Source organism: Tachyglossus aculeatus, chromosome 8, assembly GCF_015852505.1.
Source record: "Tachyglossus aculeatus isolate mTacAcu1 chromosome 8, mTacAcu1.pri, whole genome shotgun sequence".
Lineage (NCBI taxonomy): Eukaryota > Metazoa > Chordata > Mammalia > Monotremata > Tachyglossidae > Tachyglossus > Tachyglossus aculeatus.
The window spans coordinates 29,447,368-29,465,482 of NC_052073.1; the positions used below are offsets into that span (position 1 = coordinate 29,447,368).

At 41.5% G+C, this 18,115-nt stretch overlaps 1 protein-coding gene across 5 annotated transcripts in view; it reads left to right on the plus strand.

The window, feature by feature from the left end:
• The window catches only part of PTPRT (protein tyrosine phosphatase receptor type T), a 700,314-nt gene that overhangs the window by 102,208 nt on the left and 579,991 nt on the right, over positions 1-18,115 (plus strand). For all 5 annotated transcript variants that reach the window (XM_038750174.1, XM_038750176.1, XM_038750173.1 and 2 more), the window contains exons 3-5: positions 3,622-3,703; positions 10,564-10,679; positions 13,747-13,921. In XM_038750174.1, coding sequence (XP_038606102.1) covers positions 3,622-3,703; positions 10,564-10,679; positions 13,747-13,921 — 373 coding nt within the window. The remainder of the gene's footprint in view (positions 1-3,621; positions 3,704-10,563; positions 10,680-13,746; positions 13,922-18,115) is intronic.

The following is an 18,115-nucleotide window of genomic DNA, read 5'->3' on the forward strand; positions in this document are numbered from 1 at the left end:
CGTGAGATAGCTGGATACTACCTGGTGAATGACATTTATCAGTTTTCACGTGTTCCCCACATTAGTGAGTTTCTAGTAGCCATTGCCTGGACCCAGAAGACATCAAAGAAGATGAGACAAAACACTTAAAAGCTAAATTCTAAGGCCAAGAATGACCTAGATCTGGAAGAGGAGTTTCCAACTAAGAATGTTGTGTTTTGGCAATCTGCTAAGCATGCTGTAAGAATTTGGGGAGACTACCATGTTTCGTTTCTGTGTTCTGTGTTTATGCGTGAGTGTGCTTCCATGCTGGAAGTGTACTCAAGCAAGAGAGGGACTATCCAAGATGGATGCCAATTCAGTGACCATCCTAGTTCTGAGTGACAAGTTTGTGAACCAGTAAAACGGCTCCTTTGCTTTCTCATCAGCAACTTTTCCCATAGACAGAATGAGGGGAAGACATGGCCTAGCAGAAAGAGCAGGGTCCTGGGAGTCAGTTGCCTACTGTGTGACCTTAGGCAAGTCTCTTAACTTCACTGAGCTTCCATTTCCTCATCTGTACAATGGAGATGCAACCTGTTCTCCTGCCTACTTGGAATATGAGCCCCATGTGGGACCTGCACTGTGTCCAGCTTAATTATCTTTTATGTACCCCAGCACTTAGTATAGTGCCTGCCACATAATAAGCGATTAACAAAAAACATAAAATGCCCATAAAATGCTTCTTAAGTGTTGGGAGGTACTGATTCAAAATACTGAAGATGAAGTATTTCTAACCCCTTCAATATGCATGGCATAGAGAATGGAGTAGGGCAAGTGAATCCAAATGGGTAATCTTTGTTGTAAATTTTGACTGCCTACAATAAGTGTTTTAACAGGAATTCATCCTTGTACCTGGTTTTTGACTTGACCAGTTCAGCATCAAAGAAGAACTCACCAGTCTAGACTGTCTAGGATTTCCCCATTTAAACTGTTAAGACTAATCCTTGAGGCTGAGAACAAAAGGGGACATCGAATAGATGCTCAGAGCACATTGGGAGCAAAGAAAAACCCAAAGCCATGTTTCTACCCAAGAAGGGTGATGAGGCTTTTAGAAGATAAGCACACTGGCAAAATTTCACTGGATTCTACATCTTAGACTCCAAGGTCGTAGTTCTCTAACAACTTTGAGACTGTCAACTATAGCAAGAGGAATTAAAATATGGCTGGTGCAGATGCTGTGTACTTATGTCCATAAGACTGATCGGCTGTTTACCAGAAGATTACAGAAGCCTGTGGCAGCTATGCAACTGTAGAAGCCTTGTGATGGTAGAATAGTGAAACAGAGTGACTGAAAGCACAGAAAATGGTTAACCGGTGTATCATTCACATTAACAGAATGGAAAAGCACATTAATCTACAGCCTTTATTCCAATATGTCAAAATTCATAAAGAAAATGTAATGTATATTTGTAACTGTGTGTGTGTATATACATATATGTGTGTATATATACGAGCATATATACCTATATGTAAATACACATGCAGCTGTCCTTTTTATTCTTGAAACAGACTCTGCAGAAAAGGGAGGGAAGAAAAAACATATATATGTATGCACACACGCACACACATCCAGTGATCAACCTCTAGAACTACAAAAACATACAAAAAGTAAGGTTGTGAGAGATCAGCTTCTAAAGAAAATGCCGTTACTTTTTGATAATTTCAACCCCCTAGCAGTTGTTGAATTAGTAGAAATTGGTTCAAAACAACTTCACAAACCCCACACAGGGTCTGTGTTTCAAATACTCACTGGTTTGGTCAAAACCTCTAAGAATCTATTTGGCAATGGGGTAGAATTGTCAAGGTTTCTCTAATGTAATGGGTTAGCTTCAGAGCCTGAATGTCCTTCCAGCCTACTGAGGAAAGTGCACTCGAGGGGAAGGGGTTGAAGAGGTGTTTCTACTTAAAGCCAATGAAATATGGCTTGTCACAGAGATGAACAAAGATATAAAATACACTAAGGGCTCTCCTAGAGGTTGGCAGTAAGAATGCCTTCAAAGTTATTGATCTCTGCTTCAAAGAAATTGTTGTAGGGCCGCCACTGAAACCAAGATATTGCTTTACCTTTCAAACCCAGGCCGTTTCCTCATGGTCATTATTAAAGTTTTTCTTACTATGACTTTATTTTTCTTGTTTATGAAATTGTAAGTTTTGGCAGTGGAAATTGTACATTTCTATTCACCAGTAGGAGGGGTCCAAGGATGATAAAGCCATCATTGTTTCGATTAACTAGACTTAATAATTTTCTGCCTCTTTTCCCCTCATGGATTGTTGCTTCTGGAGAGGCAGAAAACACTTTGAGTAGACACTCAATGGTGTTCATTGAGTGCTAACTATGTGCAGAGCACTGTACTCAGTGCTTGGGAGAGTTCAATACAACAGAATTGGTAGATGTGCCTGCCCACATTGAGCTTACAGTTTAGAGGTGCCCAATTAGAGGCTCCAGCTTAGCCCTTCATTTAATGGAGTGTGTTTTAAACCAGCACTGCTTTTGTGAAATAAAGCTAGTTCTTCCAGGACATTACGTATATGGAATTTTACTCTCTGAATTCTTTTGGTATTGGCCTTCCTATAGTGGTGGCAGATCAAGTCTGGGAAGATAAAAGTTCAGTCTCAGTGGTAGGAAATGGATTAATTTTTCCCTTAAATACTAGGGGCAAAGTATGGCTTCTAAGTTCGTTATGGGCAGGGAACTTGTCCACCAATTCTGTTGTATTCTCCCAAGTGTTTGGTGCTCTGCACATAGTAAGTGGTCAATAAATATCATTGATTCAAAGACCAATCTTTGTTCTACTTGTCCAGCCAAACTGGCCCCTAGTCATTCCTGCCTGAGGGATTTTGGTAAAAAAAAAAAAAATACTAGGAGAACTGGGAAGGGCCAGCAGGGAAGACAAAGAATATATTTAGAGTAATTCCATTTGAAAATCTGGAGTTGAATTTTTTGGAAGGAAGTTTATTTTTAAAATTGTAATTGAAATTACATAAGTGAAACTTCAGCAAGGCATTAAAGCTTGTTCCATAGCTGACCAGTGACAAAGCAGCAAGTTCAAGGAGTCTCTCTTCAGTATTTAACATCAAGTAATACTTACTGAACAACTGGAATCTGTGGGTCTCTGTGTGTGTGTGTGTGTGTGTGTGTGTGAGAGAGAGAGAGAGAGAGAGAGAATGAGAGATATTTTGAGGACAATCACACAATAATTGTAACCAACTCTCTTTGATTTATGCTTTGCTCCCTCTTAGTGTGTTTGAGTAGGTGGATTTCACCAATGTTCCTAAGGTGAACATTGGAACCCTAAGTCCAACTCTTCCATCACTGGGTTCTCATTCCTGGTTTACCTCAGGATAATGTCAGAGAAATCCATTTCAGGTGGGAGATGACCTCCAGTCCATGCACTTCCTGTTTTTCATCAGGCTTTGGCTTTTCAGTGGTTTGACAGTTTACCACTGAAAATTCCAATTTTAGGTTCCCCCTACCTAAGCCTTAATGGAGCATCATTGTCAGAATGCAAAAACTTTGGTGAAAAACGACAGACAGAGAGAGAGTTGTTGCATGATGCCTCCTGACTTGTGGTTTTTAAGAAAAGTGTTTTCCCATTGCAGGTGATATTTGAATCCGTATCATTGAAGGGACATCCGGGATACATAGCAGTGGACGAAGTGCGTGTTCTTGCTCATCCATGCAGTAAGCACATTTTCTTTTCCTAATGTAGTACTGCCTTATGCAGTCTTATGCATTACTTCATCCTATTCAGTCAGCTCTCAAACATCTTCTTTTATCCTTCCAAAATGCTTTCACAGGCGCAGCAATCAATCCTGAATAAATACATAATTTTGCAAATTATGCAACAGGCAGTACCTATATGAATCTGCAGATAGTGCCAAATATCTCTGTTTAAAAACTCCCATCCCATTATTAAGGGAATATAAAGCCCTGATTGTTTATTAGAGTGATTCAGACCACTGAAGAGGAAGAGATAAAGGAGTCCCCATGAGTTGTTTTTTTTTAAAAAGGGAAAATTAGTGCAATGTTCACTCAGAAGGAAAAAATGCCCCAAAGCTATTAATTCCTTTAAAAGAATTTTAAATCTACTCATCAGTTCCATAGAGGCATTTTGTAAGATTTATCAAAGTAGTTGGCTCATATTGTAGAGCACTGGAGCCATGATAAGGACTCCCAGACTCTGTCCCTAGCCCTTTTGTGTTGCATTTGATCCAGGTTCTATTTATTTGGAAATGTATATTTGAATATTTTCAGTATTTACAACTGTGAGTTATGACCCAGAGAACACACACATTTTGTTAAAAGAGACATGACAACCTTTAATGAGATTAATTTTGTCCCATGTGTGCTTCCCTTGCTAAACAATTAACTCAACTGAATGTTAATTAAAATGGAACGTATTTCCAGGCCTTAAGAGCTCCTGTCTACTGCCCCTAGCCCTTTCCATGTTAGAAGAATAAGTAGCCTGGGACGGAGCAATACTTTCGGGCATTGTGTAGGCTCTGGTTATTAGTCTTGGTTTGCTCTAACAGATCCAACAGGTATATTCAATTGTCTGGTGAAGTTAGCTAATGGGTCAGAAGCTGAGCCACTGGTCCAGAAGTGGGTTTTGCCTGTAATGCACAATTAGAGTTTACAAAAGAAGCAGTGTTGCTTAGTGGATAGAGCACAGGCCTGGGAATTGTTGCATGTAAAATTATGCCTGTTCGTTGCTCTGCACGGTCAATGAAACACATACATGATTCGGACTGTCTCCAAATTTTATTCAGCAGAATGGTCAGACACCACACCTTAGGAGGTGATCAGTGTAAGATCCCAAGACACTTTTTATGTTACATTTATACCAACTAATAGCTCCCTTCCCACCCCCTCCCCTATATGCACGTTTCAATCACTGACATAGGCATCTTGATTCTCAGATATGGTTATCCTAGGTGCCAGGGCATGTTAACACACTCTCAATGGTAAGCAGTAAAATTAAGCCACTACAAAGGATTCTCTAAACTGGATGGAACCTTCTCAACTTTTCATATTAACATTTGTGTTCCTCAAAAAGGTGTTACTTCAGCTAAGGGCTATGTTTCCATGAATTGGCGTGTCTTGGCTCAGGTATGGCAGTTTCATTACATCTCTTTCCACAGAATCAGAAGGACCTGGGTTCTAATTCCCACTCCACCACTTATCTGCTGGGTGTCCTTGGATAGGTCATTTAACTTCTTTGTGTCTGTTACCTCAGCTGTAAAATGGGGATTAGAATTGTGAACCCCAAAGGGGACCTGGACTATGTCCAATCTGATTAGTTTGTATCTACCCCAGCGCTTAGTACAGTGCCTGGTACATAGTAATCACTTAATAAATATCAAAAAAAAATGGAAGTTTTAAAAGCATGAGAAATAGCATGGCCCAATGGAAAAAGCACAAGCTTGGGAGTCAGAGGACATGGGTTCTTACCCCGACTCTGCCACTTGTCATCTCAGTGACCTTGCAAGTCACTTAACTTCTCTAACTCAGTTCCCTCATCTGCAAAATGGGGATTCAATCCTCCTCCCTCTGTCCTAGACTTTGAGCCCTAAGTGGGGCAGGAAGTTCTATCTTCACTTCCTGCCTGGGGAATAACCAGGAGGCAGTGACCATGAAAATAGGTTATGAGGCATAACTAGGATAAACATGATGAAGCTCACATTGGTGTGTCTAATCTAAACCCCCCATATCTGTGCCCCATTTAGGTCTGAATACAGAGGTCAGACTATCCACCCCATCACATTATTGCCTCCATGAATAAAATCAGAACTGTAATTTGGAATCTCTAGTCGGTGTTTGTGCTTGGTGATGATTGAGGCACCCCTCATACATACAGGGACCCCTTCTCAATGTAGGTCTTCAAGCATGATATTGGCTCACCAGATTCTTGGCCTTCAGTTTCCTGGGATTGGTATACCTCAGTCAAAAGTGTACAGAAATGAACACGACTAGCCTTTCTACACCTTGGCCTGAGCGGCAGCCAATTTCAAATCTAGGGGTTAATTTCCATTGCTTTCCTCCCCTCTACATCACCTGCTAAATCAAAGCAACATTAATGTTAATGCACAGGCAACTGTGGAGAGGAGCAGGCTCTGGGAATGTAACCACTGTTACAGCAAAAAGGAGTTTCCCAGTGCTGAAAACCATTATAGCAGTATGGCTCAGTGGCAGGAGCCCGGGCTTTGGAGTCAGTGGTCATTGGTTCAAATCCCGGCTCCACCAATTGTCAGCTGTGTGATTTTGGGCAGGTCACTTAACTTCTCTGAGCCTCAGTTCCCTCATCTGTAAAATGGGGATTGACTGTGAGACCCCTTGGGGCAACCTGATCACCTTGTATCCCCTCCCAGCACTTAGAACAGTGCTTTGCACATAGTAAGCGCTTAATAAATGCCATTATTATTATTATTATAGGTGAGAAGCTCTTCCACTAGATCGTAAGCTTCTTGAAAGCATCTATTGTATCCGTGAACTCAGTTGTGTTGTACTCTCCAAAGTGCTTAGTAATAATAATAATACTGTTGGTATTTGTTAAGCACTTACTATTTGCCAAGCACTGTTCTAGGCACTGGACAGTACTCTGTATACAGTAAGCCCTCAGTAAATACCTTTGATTGATGTTTGTTTCCAGAGTACTCACCTCATCCTATGTGAGGTTGGAGGTTGTGAATGCCAAAATACCTGAGACAGGAAAAATGGAAAAGGCAGCATAATTTACTCTTCTGCCCCAGTTCTTTAACTCAGATGTAACTAAAGCTGTCTCAAGGCCAAAAATCTTTTCTTTCTTTTCCTCTTTCTCATTCCTTCATCTCCTACCTCTTTTTCTCACTTCCTCTGTGTCTTGCTTGATTATTATCTACCCATCCCAGTGCTTAGTACAGTTATTGGCACATAGACATAACTTAATTCCATTGTCCATGCCCCTGCCTAGTTTTGCTCTCCTTCAATCTCCTTACTCACACACAATATAATAATAATAATAATAATAATAACAGTAATAATTGTGGTATTTGTTAAATGATTACTATGTGCCAGGCACTGTTCTAAGTGTTGGGGTAGATGCAAGGTAATCAGGTTGTCCCACGTGGGGCTCACAGTCTTAATCCCCATTTTACAGATGAGGTAGCTGAGGCACAGGTAAACTAAGTGGCTTGCCCAGGGTCACACAGCAGACAAGAACTTTGCACACAACAGACAAGAACTCCCGCCCTTTCCTCTCCATCCAAACTGCTATCCTACTGGTTCAATCTCTCATCTTATCCTGACTGGATTACTGCATCAGCCTCCTCTCTGATCTCCCATCCTCCTGTCTCTCTCCACTTCAATCTATACTTTACACTGCTGCCCGGATCATCTTTGTGCATAAATGCTCTGGGCATGTTACTCCCTTCCTCAAAAATCTCCAGCGGCTACCAATCAACCTACGCATCAGGCAAAAACTCCTCACTCTCAGCTTCAAGGCTCTCCATCACCTCTCCCCCTCCTACCTCTCCTCCCTTCTTTCCTTCTACAGCCCAGCCCGCACCCTCCGCTCCTCTGACACTAACCTCCTCACTGTGCCTCATTCTCGCCTGTCCTGCCGTTGACCCCCGGCCCATGTCATCCCCCTGGCCTGAAATGCCCTCCCTCCGCTCATCCGCCAAGCTGGCTCTCTTTCTCCCTTCAAAGCCCTACTGAGAGCTCACCTCCTCCAGGAGGTCTTCCCAGACTGAGCCCCCCATTCCTCTCCCCCTCCCCATCCCCCCCACCCTACCTCCTTCCCCTCCCCACAGCACCTGTATATATGTTTGTACAGATTTATTACTCTATTTTACTTGTTCATATTTACTATTCTATTTATTTTTTGTTAATATGTTTTGTTTTGTTGTCTGTCTCCCCCTTCTAGACTGTGAGCCCGCTGTTGGGTAGGGACCGTCTCTATATGTTGCCAACTTATACTTCCCAAGTGCTTAGTACAGTGCTCTGCACACAGTAAGTGCTTAGTAAATATAATTGAATGAATGAATGACAAACGACAGAGCTGGGATTAGAGCCCATGTCTTCTGACTCCCAAGCCCGTGCTCTTTCCACTAAGCCATGCTGCTTCTCTACTTATATACTTCCACACGCACATACACCCATCACACTTGTTGAAATTCAGTAGCAAATTAAAATTTTGAAAAAACATTTGGAGCACGTGAAAATGGAATTTGTTTAGCAAGCATTTGCAAGAATGGCACTATATGCCAGATGCCCCACATTCACAACTTTAAAGCATGTCAACTGCAACTGTAGTCTTGTAGTCTTCTAAATATGTGAGCTAAATCTGACACAAATTAGAGGTAAGGGCGATGGCTGCTGATTTTTTTTTTTCTAGAACAATTGGTAAATCAAGCCATTAATCAATGCTTTTACTGAGCACTTACTATGGGTAGAGCACTGCACTTAGCGCTTGGGAAAATGCAGTATAATAGAGTTGGTAGATATGATCCCTGCCCATAAAGGAATTTACAGCCTACAGGGGAGACAAATATTAAATTAAATTACAGATAGAAGCCAGTTAGTCTGAATCTCTGGACTGGCTGAAGACCTATTGATAATCCTTCTTTCCAAAACCCTCTTCCTCCCCTTCCATGCATGTGTGAAAACACACACACACACACACACACACACACACACACACACTCACTCACTCTCTCTCTCTCTCTCTCTCTCTCTCTCTCTCTCTCTCTCTCTCTCTCTCTCTCTCTCTCTTTAATGTCCAGTTACTTATTCACTCCCCAGACGTTAAATATTTAACCGCATTTAGGTCTTTGTATTCTCACAACCTCAGCCCTTTTAATTCCCACATCTCTCCTCTGAAGCCATTTCACTACTAATAAACGCACAGAGTTTATCAATAAGTGTTTCTGCTAAATATTCAGAAACTTCCAGGGTCTTTAGCAGCCTGATTGCTGCTGTTTCTTTCATCGATTGGCAAGGAGGTTAATAACATTAAACTTTGCTATTGTGTTTAAAAAAGATGACTGAAACATAGCTGTAATGCTTAAAGCCAGGATGAAGGCAATGATTTTCTCTTATAAACTCAAGCCTCTAGTTTATTCTTCATAGACCATTTAACATTTTCATGTTGCCCTAAATGTACTGTGGCTCTGTTACAGGTTCTTACAGTTTCTGTTGTATCCATTACAAGAGCTCAATCACTAAAAAGTCATCATGGATAAATGTCAGGGAAACTTTGCTCACAGTTTTATGATTTTGGTTCCACTGAGTGATTTCATGATATTTAAAAATTCCATTTTTGCCACTAAATCGCTGGTTGCTACCCAGTGTTTTCTGGAATGGCTGAAATCATTTTTGTGTGTTCTCTGATCACTGTTTTCTTCACTTATCTGATTTCCTGTCTTGAGCTTACTAGCCTAAAGAGCAACATAAAGGACAAAGGAGTAGATGTTAAATGCCATAATTTGGGGAGAAGATACTTCAGGTTTGGGGAATAACTTTAAATTGTCACACACATCAGCAATTTTGTCCTAAATATACAACAAATAACCAATGACTTTGCTCCCATGTCATTTTAGGTAACCAGTTCATATCATTAGACATCTTAAACTCACTCAGTGATTAGGCAGTCAAAATGAGAAGCCAATTAGTGATCAAGGAGTAGTCATTTTGAAGGTGTTTAGTGGTCTGATTGTGTAATAGTTGTTTAAGCCCCATTCATACAGTGGACATTTATGGAAAATGGTCTGCTATAGTCTTCTGGATTTTTTTTTTATTTGGGCAAGTAGATATTATGGTACTCTTGGTTTAATAATCATCTAAATTTGGTGGGAAGATCTAAAGAGAACATCTGTTGATGGTAACAATTCTCTAGGATGCCTCTGAAAATCTCTCATTTGTGTTCTTTATTCTCTCTTTATCTAACCTCAATGCTACAGCTGTGGAACAGACTGATGCCTGCCTTAGTTCCCTGGTTCCTTTAAAGTTTTCTGTCTAATTGTATGTGTGATAGTGGGTCCCACTCATTCTTGGGTGAAAACAAAAGGAGAAAGCTCTGTCCACAAGGAGAGAACTACCAGATTGTTTATTGGAAATGCCAGGGTCTCCTTGGGACAAGAGCATTATTGCTGGAGCCATGAAAAGGATGCAGGGGGCAGTGTCTTGGTTTGGAAAAAAAATATCTCTGAGATTATACCCTTGTTCTGATTAACGATCCTTGGTCACAACATTAAGATCTTTGTCTTCAGAAATGTCTGTGTGCATTGATTTTGGTAGTTTCTGGTCCATTTGTAAAATCTGCATGGAAGAAAAGTTATATTCACTCAGTCAAATTTATTGAGCACTTACTGCGTGCAGAGCACTGTACTAAGCGCTTGGGAAGTACAAGTTGGCAACATATAGAGACGGTCCCTACCCAGTATATCCCCATGGCTGCTCTCTCCAAAAGGGGGAAATCTGGGATACTGTCCTCTCCTATATAGGTTCTTCAGGCAAGTCTCTGCTCTGGGCTCTAACCACATGATATTTGGATTCTTTGATAGGAAAGGCACCTCACTTCCTCCGCCTTCAAAATGTGGAAGTTAACGTGGGGCAGAATGCAACATTCCAATGCATTGCTGGGGGAAAGTGGTCTCAGCATGACAAACTCTGGCTTCAGGTAAGGAGACTCAATGCTCAACCCCTCCCTATTTTTCTCCTGATTCAGCAAATATCAGGCCTTAAGAGCATGTTAAGGTATTCAGATTCTTTCTGTAGAAATCGGGACATCCAAACCCCAATCTGAGCTTGTGTGCATACCTCTTCTCTCTCAATGCCCTTAAAGTCTAGACAGGAAGGAAGTATGCAGTTCAAGGACCCCAGAATTTTGGAAGAGCCCTCTTACATGTCTCAGTATGCTTTTGGGCCCTAAATGGAGCACATCCATCCTGGATGAGAAAAGCCAATGATTTAAAGTGAGGAAGAGCAGATGGGAGTCTGGGAAAAGTAGGTCAGTTTCAGAATCATCAGTATGTATTGACCAATTTAGCTGTGGCAGCCCCCATCCAGATCCCTTTAATAATTTTCTTAAGTTGCCCCAGAAAGACGAGAAAAATCCAGGACTATCCTGGCTAAATCAGCACAGATGGTCCAGCTTACAGCACTGACACAGTTCAAAGGGTCCTGAGACTAAATTATCTTTAGATCAGGATTTTAAGCTCCAAACCAAATACATGTAGCTAGGCACCCATTCGTATCCACCACAGAAGCTCAGTAATCATGATATCTATTGGGTGTTTGGGCAGACCTCCACAAAGTTGAAGAACGTAATGTAGGTGGCCATTACAGAAGCTGTGGTAACCTCTCCAAAGTGACCCCCTACTTGTTCTCAAATTAAATGGCTGTTGTCCATACAATTTTGCAAAGTTGGCAACCTTAGAATTTTTTAAATTTTATTTATTTTTAGGGCATCTGTTAAGTGCTTACTTTGTGGCAAGGACTGTACTATGCTCTGGGGTAGGTGTAAACTAATCAGATTTGCCAAAGCCCAATAAAAGTTCAGACTGCCATTATCTATATAACATTGCTTCCTTACTGGACACATTTCAAGATCTCCCCTGGTTAATATTTTGTACTCAGCATTTCTAACTGGTTGCAATATTAATGTACCAGACTCTATCTGGTCTAGCAAGGTTCCTCTAGGTTAATTTTTCCTTCAGGAGAACTGCTCTGGTTTGCATTGATGTTCATTAACCTGCCTGAAACCTTAGTTTAAATCAGTAATAGGGAAGGTAACTGCTGTTAGGTTTGATTTAGAAATGAACAAAATTAAGTTAAATTGCAAGGTTAACTAGGGAGGTTAAGAGATTTGCCATGGGACCCAAATTAAACTAGGGAAAATCTCAGGTAGAATGTGTAGTCTTTTTTAGCTCCATTAACCACTGGACTACATCCTCCCTTCTTTTTTTTTAATGATATTTGTTAGGCCATCAAAAATATTTGTTGAGTGCTTTCTGTGTGCAGAGCACTGAACTAAGCACTTGGGAGAGTACAACAATGTAACAGACACATTCCCTGCCCATAATGAGTTTACAGTCTAGAGGGGGAGACAGACATTAATATAGATAAATTATAGATAGTACATAAATGCTGTGGGGCTGGGAAGGGGCATGAATTAAGGGAGAAAGTCAGGGAGAAGTGGAAGGGAGTGGGAGAAGAGGAAAGGAAGGCTTAGTCAGGGAAGGCCATTTTGGAGGAGATGTGGCTTCAATAAGGCTTTAAAGGTGGGGAAAGTAATTGTCTGTAGGATAGGGAAAGGGATGGTGTTCCCACCTAGAGGCAAGATGTGTGTGAGAGGCCGACGGTGAGATAGATGAGATTGAGAAACAAGGAGAAGGTTGGCATTAGTAGGGCAAAGTATGCAGGCTGGGTTGTAGTAGGAGAGTAGCAAGGTGAGGTAGGAGGGGCAAGGTGATTGAGTGCTTTAAAGCTGATGGTAAGGAGTTTCTGTTTAATGTAACTCTAAGCACTTTCTATGTGCCAGGCATTGGAATAATTGATGAGGTAGATACAAATTGATCTGGTAGGACATAAAACGCTGAGGTAGATACAAGTTAACTTGGGTGGGTCCCTGTCCCACACAGGGCTCACAGTCCTAATTCCCATTTTGCAAATAAGGTGACTGCTTTCAGGTGAGGTAACCAAGGGAAACCTCCTCTAGGTAATGCATCACCAAACAGGTCGGGATTACACACTAAGAAATAAATTGGCATTAATTGCAACACAACTAGTGAAGGAAGGTGGAAATGTCTGTAAGAGTCCAAAAATCAATACATGAAGAATTTTTTTTGTTTGAAGAAAGAGCTACAAACCGGGGAGGGAACACTTTGCAGAAATAACTCATGTCCACATTTCACTGAGCCTCAATATCAATCTGACACTCGGCACAAATATTTTACTCCAAGCATCTTTTAATTCCACAGAATAGCCTTGTGCAAATTTGCTTTGTCTACTGCCAGGGCACTCATGTAAACAGCCGTTACTTGCCTCTGTGCTCTGGAGAATTGCTATTATCGCCCGAGCTGAGGCAAGTGCTTCAGACTAGACTAGTCTCCCTTCTATACTGTATGCTAGTGGTATGCAGGGAACATGTCCACATCAACTCTGTTATATTGTGGACATGTGCTTAGTATAGTGCTATGAACCTAGTAAGTGCTCAATAAATATGATTTATTGATTGACTAAAATCAAAGTTAAATTGGGGAGGTGGTTTTTCCAGGCCTTGATAAGGAAAATGATAGTCAATTAATAATATTTGACTGCTCACTGTGTGCAGATATTTGTTCTAAGCACTTGGGGGAAAACACTAGTATTGTTAAACATTCATAGGAATCAGAAGGATCTGGGTTCCAATTCTCACTCGGCCACTTGTCTGTTGTGGGACCTTGGGCAAGTCACTTCTTTGTTCCTTAGTTCCCTCATGTGTAAAATGGGGATTAAAGCCTGAGAGCCCCATGTGGGGCATGGACTGCAATCTGAGTATCTTGTACCTACCCCAGTGCTTAGTACAGTGCCTGAAAGATAGTAAGCACTTAACAAATAACATTTTTTAAAAAATACATCTTATTTGGCATTCCAGGATAAGGACAGGTGAAATGCTGACATTTCACCGTAATTTTCAGTGCTGCCTTCACTGACTTCATTTTTAATGTATTTATTTCTGTTTTTTTTCTTGGTGTCCCTGATAGCAGTGGAATGGGAGAGACACAGCCCTGATGGTGACTCGAGTGGTCAATCACAGAAGGTTCTCGGCTACGGTCAGTGTAGCCGACACATCTCAGCGAAGCATCAGCAAATACCGTTGTGTCATTCGCTCAGATGGTGGTTCAGGAGTTTCAAACTATGCAGAACTGATAGTGAAAGGTAAGTGATATGGAAGAGAAATCTGAATTTTAAATATGATATCGTCTGGCCACTCCTAAGATAACTTTGTCGGTGCAAAGTTCTCCAGTAAACTCTTCTGTTCTGGAACGAGTAACTATGAAGGGGTGATTTTTTTTTTTTTTTCATTGTCATCTTGTGTGGTGTCTCTTTCGCAAAAATGCTACTTTGGAAAACCCATCTATTCTGGAAAGAGTAACTGTGAGGGGTAATTTTTTTTTCATTGTCAACTTGTTTGGTGTCTCTTGCAAAAACGCTACTTGGGAAACAGTGCCATTCTTTCTGTTTGAACCTGGTTGAGGGTAGAGCAGAGAAAAAATGAGTGAAGGTAATTAAAACAACTTTGCTTTGAGAACTTGATGTTCACAGTAGAGAGATTGTTGTGTACCTTTATTGAAGTTATCCAGCTCCTCTGAAAATTCTAAAGTAATGTAAAGTAGCAAATGAAAGCAAGAGCAGGGACAGAGGGTGTTTTAAATGAGCTTCAGTTCAGGGAGCAGTCTGTGAGGGGTAGTTAGTAATCATTGGACTTATTAAGCACTTACTGTGTTCAGAGCACCATAGTAAGCACTGGGAGAAAATAAACAGGAGGGGATTGAACACAGTCCCTGTTCCTCGCAGGGCTCAGATAATGATTTCTAGCTGTTTGAAGAAACAAATTATAAATCCTCCTTCCTCCGACTTGGACTGTGAGCCCCATATGGGACAAGCACTATGTCCAACCTGCTTATCTTGTTTTTACCTCCAGCATTTAGTACAGTTTTTGGCACATAGAAAGCACTTAATAACTACCATTAAAAAGCAGAACTGAGCCCATCTGTGTGTGATGGATGAACAGACCTGTCACAGGAGAAGGGGTTGAGACAGTGTCACCTTGCCCTTGTCTATGTTAATGATGTCATTTTTACCAGCTACCCCTTTTTTTAGAGTTGTGTAGTATTTTCTGCCCTGGATCTGAGGCCCCTATCATAGTTTGACCGGTCTATCAATCGGTGGTATTTGTGTTCTTACTGTGTGCAAAGCACTGTATGAGCATGTGGGAAAGTACAAAACAATAGACCTCTGCCCGTAAGGAGCTTACAGTCTACAGGAAACAGACATTAAAATGTCCATGAAAGTGAATCTGTTGCCTTTTTTTTTTTTGAAATGGTATTTATGCATTTACTTTGTGCCAGACACTGTACTAAGCTCTGGGGCGAATACAAGCTAATCAGGTTGGACACAGTCCCTGTCCCACAAAGGGCTCACAGTCTTAATCCCCATTTTAAAGAAGAAGGAAAAGAGGCACATAGAATTTATGTGACTTACCCAAGGTCACACAGCAGACAAATAGTAGAGCCAGGGTTGGTACTCAGGCCCTCTGACTCTAAGGCTCATGTTTTTTCACTGGCCCACAGCCTTTCTCTGGATTTCTATAGTGTCATTTCAAACTATAAATAATTTTGTTGTATGCTGCACATAATATATGTGTTAAATATTGCAAGAAAGGACTGGTTTCCAAAGTACTCTCTTTCAGGAGCAGTCTCAGAAATATACCGATTAACTTGTATCTACCCCAGTGCTTTAGTATAGTGCCTGGCACATAATAAGTGCTTAACAAATACCATAAAAAATATGCTAACGTTGGGAGGGCAACCTGAAGAAGATGAACTGTAGACTATCGAATACATAGTTGACCTCAGTGGTGAATGCTAAGACTAGCCGTTAACCATTTTTATGGTATTTGCTGCGTGCTTACTATGTGCCAAGCACTGGGGTAGATACAAGCTAATCAGGTTGGACACAAGTCCCCTGTCCCACATGGGTCTCACAGTTTTAATCCCCATTTTACTGTTGAGGTAACTGAGGACCAGAGAAGTTGTGACTTGCCCAACGTCACACAGCAGTCAAGTGGCAGAGACAGGATTAGAACCCAATCCTTTCTGACCCCCAGGCCCATGCTTTTTCCACTAGGCCATGCTGCTTCCACGGATGGGAGCAAGGGATGAGGCTTAGTTCCAAGACTTCAGGCTGAGAATCTCTGTGAAAATTAAAAAGAGTGATAGTGGTTAGTGCCATGCCTCTCACACAGAGAGGACTTACCTGGACAGCACACGTGAATGGCATGCAGGGGGTTTCTTTCTGTGAGGCTATGGTATTTTGGGAACTCCCTAGCCAGTAAAACTCCAGAGAGTCCACTGAGGGGAGAGTTTCCAGACACCTGAATTTTTAGCAGCGCACAAAAATAATCACAGATTTTCCTCCTGGGATGGGGGCAGTTTCAAAATGCTGTCACATAGGCACCCTGAAGCCTAATAGTCCCTGGAAACAGCACTGGCCTTGGAGTCGGAAGACCTGCTACTTGTGTGCTGTTTGACCTTGGACAAGTCACTTAATTTCTCTGTGCCTCAGTTCCCTCATAGGCAAAATGGGGATTTGATACGTGTTTTCCCTCTCAGACTGTGAATCCCGAGTGGGTCCTGATTATCTTGTATCTCTCCCAATGTTTAGTTCAGTGCTTGGCCTAGGGAAAGCACTTAACATGTACCACACTGATTATTATTATTATCTTTCATTTTATTGCCACCATAGCCTTGAATTTATTTACAATTAAGCCCACACTCAAGTACATAGAAGTTATCTTTGGGGTGTTGGGCAGCACACCCCAACTTGTACAGGGTTATTGCTGTTAATAGCAGAGAGAATATATCCAGTCTCCCTTCCAGCTTTCATACACTCTACAATAGCAAGGCCTCTTTGTAAGCCTAGGTCCTTTCCTACTTAAACACAAAACCCCTCCAGATTGGATGTAGCCAGTTCTAGTATTTGGTGCCCAGAGAGTAATTCTTGAGTAGGTAACAATGTGAAAAAGGAAAACCAATTAGAAATCCATGCTATGGAAGGCCCTGGACTGGGAGTCAGAGGACCTGGGTTCTAATCCTGGCTCTGCCACTTGTCTGACTTGTGATCTTGGTCAGGTCACTGCACTTCTTTATGCCTTAGTTTCCTCAGTTATAAAATGGGGATTCACTACCTGATCTCCCTCCTACTTAGACCAAAAGCCCCATGTGTCAAAGACTGTCAGACCTGATTATCTTGTATCTATCTCAGCACTTAGAACAGTGCTTAAACATGTAGTGAGTGTTTAACAAATACCATTAAAAAAAATCACCTATCCCTAGATAGCTGTATAATATAATCAGACCTGCAGTTCAACTCTGGGGTAGCATCCTCTTCTCCTCGATATTTTAGATTCCTTCATGAAGTCCTGAGTTTTGGCAATTTGCAGTGATCTTCCCCTTGCAGCACCTCTGGCCATCGATGCTGAAGGAATATCGAACACAATCTCCAAGAACCTAAAGGATCCATCCTTTCCTCTCATTTTTAGGTCACGTTTATACAGTTCGGAGACTTCAATTCCTGTCGTTGAGGAATCTTTTCTCATTCCTTGACTCTGTCTCACTACCAGACTCTGGGTCTGGGCATTGACAATTTCCATACCACTTTTTGTTGAAGATAAAAACCCTGATTCTTACCCTCTTCCCTTCTCCCTGTCACAGGTCTCTGATGGTGTCTTTTGTGAAGAAATAATGGGAGAAAACCATACTTATTATACCATAAAATTGAGTGACCTTACAAGGGAGAATCTAACAGTAAAGATTGAATGTGTCATTGCCTTATCCTTGTGCGTGATCACAATATCCTGGCCTAAAGGGGAAAATTAGTTATTTTTTAACATGCAGCTTGGAAATTGAATGTAACACTTAGAAATATCCTTTTCTATTCTCTCTGACTTTGACTTTCTTACTATGAACCAGAAGGACTCCAGGCTAGAACCGGGTGTTCCACTATCACCACTCCTGTTACTGTTTAAATGACTTTAGAATCACTCCCTCCCATATGTTGACAGACCAGCCATGTGAGCCACATTTGGGTGAGAAACTACTCTCACCGAGCAAAGGTTTTGGGAAACTGCTCTCTCTCTCCAAGGTCACCAATGACCTCTTTTTGCCCCAAATCCACCCAATCCTAGTTTTCACTGATCTTGTAGTAGCCTTTGACATTGTGGATTAGCCCTTTCTCCTGGTACACTACCTCACCTTGGCTTCTCTGACACTGCCTTCTCCTGGTTTTCCCCCTATCTCTGTGGTGACCCAGAGAGTTTCCTTTGCTGGCTCTTCCTCTGCCTCCCACTCC